Consider the following 9294-nt stretch of genomic DNA (forward strand, 5'->3'; position numbering starts at 1 on the left):
GTTTTTTTTTTTTTACTTTCGAATTGTGAAAGGGTTCTTCAGATTGATGCAGAATGTGCTATACATGGTTCTATATAGAACCTTTTTGAAAAAGTGTTCTATGTAGCACCAAAAATGGTTCTGCTATTGTTATTTATACACACACACACACACATATATATATATATGTGTGTATATATATAAATATATACACACACACACATGACCTGCCTGTCCAGGGTGTATCTTGCCTTCCACCCAATGACAATGGGGTAGGCTCCAGCTCCCCCCTGCGACCCAGAAGGATAAGTGGCTTAGAAGGTGTGTGTGTATATATATATATATAAAAAGGGTTCTTTGAGTGTTCATGGGTCAATATACCGTTTTACCTATAACCATTTCATTCACTAAAGAACCTTTGAAGAACCATCTTTAATTGTGGCATAAAAATACAAACTCCACTCTAAAACAAGCACACATGGTCTTTACTATGCCCAAATTATAAAGTTCAGAATGTTTCATTGTTATTATTATTTTTGAAAGTTGCAAACCTGAAAACTCCCCATGTTCCTTTGTGTACATGAATAATATCGAATATATGCATCAGCACACAGTTCCCATAACAGCACATTTTGTGATGGTAAACTAGATCAAAGTAGAAATTCCACACTGTTGGGCTACAGAACTGCGCTCAAACTAATCACATGAATCGATTCTCCCAATTCTAGTCCTCCTCACTACATACCTCAGTGTTGTTTTTGCTGCAGCGCGCCTGATTCCACTCAACAGAGAGCTCAGTACTGATCTGAGCAGCAGGGCCTGAGATGGAGAACCACATCTGCTCCAACACACGGCCACTGTGAAGTGTGAAGACAAGTTCGGCGAACCCCCTGGCGTTCCCTTTGCACAACTCTACATCGCTGTGAGTCTTTCTTCTGTAATTCAATTAGGCTGCAGAAGAAGGGCACGTCGACGGAGCAGATGTGGTCAGAAAATGAAGACCAGAGGAGGACAGAACAGCCCAAGGCAGATACAATAGACATGGAGGCACAACTCAAACCACATAGTGATGGATTGAAGATGTTCGCCTGTTATCCATCAAATGGAAATGTGCAGTGTCATGGCATAACATGGAATCCGCATCAAACTACTACGAGCACAGCTTGTTTAAACAAGTTTATGATAAAAAAATAAAAAAAAACAAAGCAGCAGTATTGAGCAGAAGTGCCCAAATTGTCATAAAGGGTATGATATGATGTGCCACGTTATTGTAAACAGATGACATTATACAAAAACAAAAGACTTCGATATAAGAATTTCCCATCGTATGCAACTAAATATTAATATAAATGAATATTGCTCAGCAGTAGGTGCGGAATGTTACTTGGTTCTGAGAACTCAAGGCTCGCTGCAGGTTGTGAGCCAGAGAACACATCTTTCATCTCTACAGACTTTAGGGAATCTTAATACAAAATATATTAATACGAAAATAAGAGTAGCACGAAAGCTTTTTGCGAGGGGCTGGTCTGTACAAGCCTTCTGATTCCTCTCCGACTGTCTGGTTCTCGGCGATTCAGTTGTTCAGGTTGCACCTGGAGGTTCAGTGACCGTTTTGTTCCCCGAAAGCGCCCACTGCTTCGGTGCTCTCCTCCTTTCCCCTCTACTGTCCTTCTTCTGTTTATCTGTAGAGGGGAGAACAGCAGCTCTGTAAGGTCATGGCTTTCACTCAAGCCTGCTAAGGGTCACAATGCTACACTGACCTTCCTGTGGAAAGAGCATACGTGCAAAATGACAGCATTCATTAAGAGTTATTTAACCCTCAGGTTATGCTGAGACTGGATTTACCTCTTTTTTGAGAAGGGTCCGACTGCAGAGCCGCAGATTTACTCCTGCAGTTTCACTCCAGCGCTTTCAGGCCAGTGGAACACATGTGCAGTAGGACAGCGCGACTGTGCCATGTAAACAAAGTCGAGCGTTACGAGCGTCCCCATTCGTATTTCAACCAGCGGCTGGTCTCCTTATTTATAACGTCTCTGATGTAAACAGTGACTGTTTGTGCTGGTTGTATGTGTCGCCATGCAGGTTACCATTCGGGAAGGGATATCACTGCCAATCACGAATCAACCACTGCTAACTGGTTCAACCAAAAGCCAAAACACATTATAAAACCATCAGAAAGCAAAAGAAACACTTAATGGTGTTTTGGGATTTTTTCAGCAGGGATCTAAAGTTTGTTTTAGGCTAAGGCTTAATATTATGCTCAGTTTAAGCTGCTTAAGGTAAAGTTTTATTCCTGTGCATGTGATGTAAGTGTACACATAAACCCCCCGTATTATGGGTAAGTTAAATAAGCTATATGTCTATATAACACATTAGTTTACCCAGAGCCAAATCAGCTGTAGTTTGTGTAATATTTACCCTGTGAATCTCTATATGCGTTCAAACCAAAGATAGTTTTAACCTAAAACCTAAAATATAATGTTAGCCCAATGCAAATTTACCACAAAATTATTGGAAACCCACATAAAATGACTCAAATGTTGATTAGCCTAAAGCTCGCTAAGAAAAACCCAAGCGGCTGTCGGCGCATGCGCTGAATGCCACTGGCTTGAACCTGCTGGAGTGAAACGGCTGGTGTGAAACTGTGGCTCAGCGGCTTTGCAGACAGATATTATTGTCTTTTTTGGCGGTCCAGAGACCCCAGTGATGTAAATATAAAAATAAAGTTCTTTAAATAAATGTTTCCTTTCTTTCATTTGATCGAATTAGTCCAGTAGGTGTACATTTGAAGAAGGAGAAATCAGCAAATTACCATAAAACCCTATTATTATACTAAATAATGTAAATACAGTTTACTAAGTAAAGTATATACACTCACGGTGCACATTATTAGTAACACTTGTACACCTTCATGCAATTATCTAATCAGCCAATTGTGTGGCAGCAGTGTAGTGCATGTAGATATGGACCACCAGCTTCAGGTAATGTTCATCAGAATGAGGGGAAAAATGTGATCTCAGTGATTTTGAGGGTGGTGTGATTGTTGGTGCTAGAAAGGCTGGTTTGAGTGTTTCTATAACTGCTGATCTCCTGGGATTTTCAACATCTTTAGACTTCACTCAGAATGGAGCAATAAAGAAAAAACATCCAGCGAGTGGCAGTTCTGTAGATGGAAATGCCTTGTTGATGAGAGGGGTCAGCGGAGAATGGCCAGACTGGTTCGAGCTGACAGAAAGGCTGCGGTAACTCAGATAACCACTCTGTACAACAGCAGAAAACCACGTCGGGTTCCACTTCTGTCAGCCAAGAACAGAAAGCTGAGGCTGCAGTGGGCACAGGCTCACCAAGACTGGACAGCTGAAGACTGAAAAACAGTCTACTCTGATTAATCTGGATTTCTGCTGAGGCTCAACAGCATGAATCCATTGACCCAACCTGCCTTGTGTCAGCAGTCCAGGCTGGTGGAGGTGGTGTAATGGGGTGGAGAATGTTCTTTTAGCACACTTTAGGCCCGTTAATACAAATCAATCATCGCTTGAATGCCATGGCATATTTGAGTTTTGTTGCTGACCGTGTTCCTCCCTTCATGACCACAACTTACCATCTTCTAATGGCTAAATCCAGCATGATAATGCACCATGTTACAAAGCAAAAGTCATCTTAAACTGGTTTCATGAACATGACAGTGACTGTGTTTACATGCACTCAATTATCCGATAACTGCGGAAAATCAGATTCTGTCAGTAATCCGACCAACACGTTTTCATGCACTTGAGTAATCAGATAATGGGGAAACTCCAGGTCTACACGAGTCAGACAGTAATCAGATTTCTGCTTCTATTCAAACTTTATACCGCTGCTTTTTTTTTAAAAACATTGCGCCGCTTTACCTGAAAACATGAACAAACATCATCTAGAAGATGAAGAATATTCAAATCCTTTATTTCGTGTTTGGTTTCAGCGCCGCTCCAACAGTGTTTTGCTGCATCTCGCAACATCCACTGTCTGATCTCGCTCATGCGCAGACTGAGAAATCCGATAGAAATCAGAGTAAGAGTTTACATGCACTGAAATCTGATTACTAAGCTAAAATCCAACCTCTTTATCAGATTTCTAAATCAGATTTCTAGATCAGAGTATGGTGTTTACATGACCATTTGAATAATCGGACAACTGCAGAAATCCGATTATGATTGGATTATTGAGTGCACGTATGCGCACTCAGTAAGTTCAGAGTTCCTCAGTGGCCTTCCCAGTCACCAGATCGGAATCCAGTAGAACTCCTTTGGGATGTGGGAGAACAGGAGCTTCACAGCATGAAAGTGCACCTGAAAAATCACACCAATTGCATGATGGAATCTTATGTTAAACTCAAAGGAACGTGTCCATCATGAAGAACTGAGGATGTTCTGAGAGCAAAGGGAAACCCTACCCAGTATTAGTGTAGTGTTCCTGATGAAGTGCTTGGTGAGTATCTATAAAGTGTGTATATATACACTGTGCAAAATTCTTATACACCAAATAAAGTGATTTAATCTCTTTATCTGGGCAGTGTGTTTTTATAACATTAGAATAAATACAAAATAAACAGAGATATGTAAGGAAGACTCTCCAGATGGGTTTGAATCCCTAATTGCCGTTTACTCAAAACACAGTTTTAAGATGACAAAAACCAGTCCAAAAAGTCAAAAACCAAAAAAGATCACAACACAAAGGTACCAAAGGGAGTTCAAAATGCAGAGTCAAAGAGTTCAGAAAAAGGTCCAGGTAATCCAAAAAAATCCAACAGTCATGAAGAAACAAGGCTTGGTACACAGATTAACTGGAGATCCAGAATAAAGGGAGGTTAATGAGCTGCAGGTGAGAGAGGTTAAGTGTCATTAGGAAGCAAGTCAGTACTCAGGTGAGGCTGACCTCTGGTGACAAGTGCGGGTATTACACCTGACAAGACACTAAAATGTAAGTATGTTTTCCTGAAGATATTTAAACCAGTTGTTTTACTTGCTTTTTATCAGATTCCACAACAGTGAACTGATCTGATCTGCAAGTAACTGTTTTGTTTTCTCTTGTTGCTCCGTGAAGCTCTGCAGTTTGACTAATTATATATTTAGTTTTTGTGAAAGTTAACCTGCCAGATTTTAATGCTGAAGTGAGCTAACATTAGCTAACAGTTCTGAATCGCAAAAAGAGAGCGAAGTCTCAAGAGCGGCAAAGTTCGTTTTGTTTTTGCGAGTATGATTTCTTCCTTCAACAGTTTTTGAATGATGAGTGCAAAACATCAAAATCATTATTTACACATAAGAAGATCAGCTTCCTTTTAGTTTTTGTGTGACATTTATGCCTTTTACACTCGTGGAACATGTTGATTCTTTGAACTGAAACTGTTGAGAGCTGATTAGGGAGCGTCTGCAAATTACCAGCATCAAAGTCTGAGCACAACGCACCAACATGAAACCTTCTGAGCCAGTACAGCCTTTCAGCAGAGAGAACACAAATGTTGGCCAGGTAGTTTTAGAATGGCATCTACTTGTCATTATTGTTCATGAAGTTCTCAAATAAGATTTCTGCCTTATTGATCGTTTGACTTCTAGTTTTTTAAGTGACAGGTTTTTAACATATAAGACACAATCACATGAAACAGTATATACCAATCAGGCACAACATTATGACCACCTCCTTGTTTCTACACTCATTGTCCATTTTATCAGCTCCACTTACTATATAGGTGCACTTTGTAGTTCTACAGTTACAGACTGTAGTCCATCTGTTTCTCTGATACTTTGTTAGCAGATGCTAGGTGGTGTGTTAGTGTGTGTTGCGCTGGTCTGAGTGGATCAGACACAGCAGAGCTGCTGGAGTTTTTAAACACCTCAGTGTCACTGCTGGACTGAGAATAGTCCACCAACCAAAAATATCCAGCCAACAGCGTCCTGTGGGCAGCGTCCTGTGACCACTGATGAAGGACTAGAGGATGACCAACACAAACTGTGCAGCAGCAGACGAGCTATCGTCTCTGACTTTACATCTACAAGGTGGACCGACAAGGTAGGAGTGTCTAATAGAGTGGACAGTGAGTGGACACAGTGTTTAAAAACTCCAGCAGCACTGCTGTGTCTGATCCACTCAGACCAGCACAACATACAGTAACACACCACCACCACGTCAGTGTTACTGCAGTGCTGAGAATGATCCACCACCCAAATAGTACCTGCTCTGTGAGGGTCCATGGGGGTCCTGACCACTGAAGAACAGGGTAAAAGGGGGCTAACAAAGTATCAGAGAAACAGATGGACTACAGTCTGTAACTGTAGAACTACAAAGTGACCTATATAGTAAGTGGAGCTGATAAAATGGACAATGAGTGTAGAAACAAGGAGGTGGTCAGAATGTTATGCCTGATCGGTGTAGTTTAAAACTATATTGCATTTGCGTGTTGAATATGATGAATTGGATCACTCTTCAGCTATTATTTGTTTCCCTTAGTTCCCTTTTAGTCCTTCATTTCCCTGTGACTCCTTTTTTTCCTGGGAAGCTCTGCCTTGATTTCTGAACTTTGCACCTTTTTCACTGATCACAAGTTTACGTGTACAAATTTGTCATCTTTATGTTTGAGATATTTCCATTGTCACACCACCCTCTGTACTACAGTCTAATCCCATGGACTCCAACTCCCAGAATCCACCTGGAGATCATGTGATATCATCCACCAACCACAAACTGTTTCAGAGATCAGCTTCACCTGAATATTAATCAGCCACACCTGTTAGTTATTTCCCAGACTGCTTTACAGACTGTTTGCTCTCCCCTCGCTTTGTGAAGCACTGCCACTGTTTTTCAGAGCATACTGAGCCCTTTTTCCTCTCTTATTGTTTGCTGTGTAGTTTGACCCTTTTATTTGTATCTCCGACTAGATATCTATCTATCTGTATTTCTTTCTTTCTATCTATATTTCTTTATCTATCTATCTACTATCTATCTATATTTCTTTCTTTCTATTTATCTGTATTTCTTTCTATTTATCTGTATTTCTTTCTATTTATCTGTATTTCTTTCTTTCTTTCTATCTGCATTTCTTTCTATCTATCTATCTATCTATCTATCTATCTATCTATCTATCTGAATTTCTTTCTTTCTTTCTATCTATCTATCGTATCTATCTATCTATCTTCTATCTATCTATCTGATTTCTTTCTATCTATCTATCCATCTGTCTGTATTTCTTTCTATCTGCATTTCTTTCTTTCTATCTATCTATCTATCTATCTATCTATCTATCTATCTATCTATCTATCTGCATTTCTTTCTATCTATCTATCTATCTATCTATCTATCTGTATTTCTTTCTTTCTATCTGCATTTCTTTCTTTCTATCTATCTATCTATATTTCTTTATCTATCTATCTATCTATCTATCTGAATTTCTTTCTATCTATCTGAATTTCTTTCTTTCTTTCTTTCTATCTATCTATCTATCTATCTATCTATCTATCTGAATTTCTTTCTTTCTTTCTATCTATCTATCTATCCATCTGTCTGTATTTCTTTCTATCTATCTGCATTTCTTTCTTTCTATCTATCTATCTATCTATCTATCTATCTATCTATCTATCTATCTGCATTTCTTTCTATCTATCTATCTATCTGTATTTCTTTCTATCTGCATTTCTTTCTTTCTATCTATCTATCTATCTATCTATCTATCTGTATTTCTTTATCTATCTATCTATCTATCTATCTATCTATCTATCTATCTGTATTTCTTTCTTTCTTTCTATCTATCTATCTGTATTTCTTTATCTATCTATCTATCTATCTATCTGAATCTTTCTTTCTTTCTATCTATCTATCCATCTGTCGTATTCTTTCTATCTATCTGCATTTCTTTCTTTCTATCTATCTATCTATCTATCTATCTATCTATCTGCATTTCTTTCTTTCTATCTATCTATCTATCTATCTGTATTTCTTTCTTTCTATCTGCATTTCTTTCTTTCTATCTATCTATCTATCTATCTATCTATCTATCTATCTGTATTTCTTTCTTTCTTTCTATCTATCTATCTGTATTTCTTTATCTATCTATCTATCTGAATTTCTTTCTTTCTATCTATCTATCTATCTATCTATCTATCTATCTATCTATCTATCTATCTATCCATCTGTCTGTATTTCTTTCTATCTATCTGTATTTCTTTCTTTCTTCTTTCTTTCTTTCTTTCTATCTATCTGTATTTCTTTCTTTCTATCTATCTGCATTTCTTTCTTTCTTTCTTTCTATCTATCTGTCTGTCTGTCTGTCTGTCTGTCTGTCTGTCTGTCTGTCTGTCTGTCTGTCTGTCTGTCTGTCTGTCTGTCTGTCTGTCTGTCTGTCTGTCTGTCTGTCTGTCTGTCTGTCTGTCTGTCTGTCCGTCCGTCCGTCCGTCTTTCTTTCTTTCTTTCTTTTCTTTCTTTCTATCTATCTGTATTTCTTTCTTTCTATCTATCTATCTGTATTTCTTTATCTATCTATCTATCTATCTATCTATCTGAATTCTTTCTTTCTTTCTTTCTTTCTATCTATCTATCTATCTATCTATCTATCTATCTATCTATCTATCTATCTATCTATCCATCCATCCATCCATCCATCTGTCTGTATTTCTTTCTTTCTTTCTTTCTTTCTTTCTTTCTTTCTATCTATCTATCTGTATTTCTTTATCTATCTATCTATCTATCTGCATTTCTTTCTTTCTTTCTATCTATCTATCTATCTATCTATCTATCTATCTATCTATCTATCTATATTTCTTTCTTTCTATTTATCTGTATTTCTTTCTATTTATCTGTATTTCTTTCTTTCTTTCTTTCTTTCTTTCTTTCTTTCTATCTATCTATCTGCATTTCTTTCTTTCTTTCTTTCTTTCTATCTATCTATCTATCTATCTATCTGTATTTCTTTCTTTCTTTCTATCTATCTCTGTATTTCTTTATCTATCTATCTATCTATCTATCTGAATTTCTTTCTTTCTTTCTTTCTATCTATCTATCTATCCATCTGTCTGTATTTCTTTCTATCTGCATTTCTTTCTTTCTATCTATCTATCTATCTATCTATCTATCTATCTATCTATCTATCTATCTGCATTTCTTTCTATCTATCTATCTATCTGTATTTCTTTCTTTCTATCTGCATTTCTTTCTTTCTATCTATCTATCTATATTTCTTTATCTATCTGAATTTCTTTCTTTCTTTCTATCTATCTATCTATCTATCTATCTGAATTTCTTTCTTTCTTTCTATCTATCTATCTATCCATCTGTCTGTATTTCTTTCTA

The 9294-nt window shown here is 37.5% G+C and overlaps 1 protein-coding gene across 1 annotated transcript in view; it reads right to left on the reverse strand.

The window, feature by feature from the left end:
* Positions 1-288: 288 nt before the first annotated feature.
* Positions 289-9294, reverse strand: part of rspo4 (R-spondin 4) — a 49421-nt gene continuing 40415 nt past the window's right edge. The window contains exon 5 of the mRNA XM_036569654.1: positions 289-1661. Coding sequence (XP_036425547.1) covers positions 1561-1661 — 101 coding nt within the window. The 3' untranslated portion in view covers positions 289-1560. The remainder of the gene's footprint in view (positions 1662-9294) is intronic.

This window comes from Colossoma macropomum, unplaced genomic scaffold (assembly GCF_904425465.1).
Source record: "Colossoma macropomum unplaced genomic scaffold, Colossoma_macropomum, whole genome shotgun sequence".
Taxonomy (NCBI): Eukaryota; Metazoa; Chordata; class Actinopteri; order Characiformes; family Serrasalmidae; genus Colossoma; species Colossoma macropomum.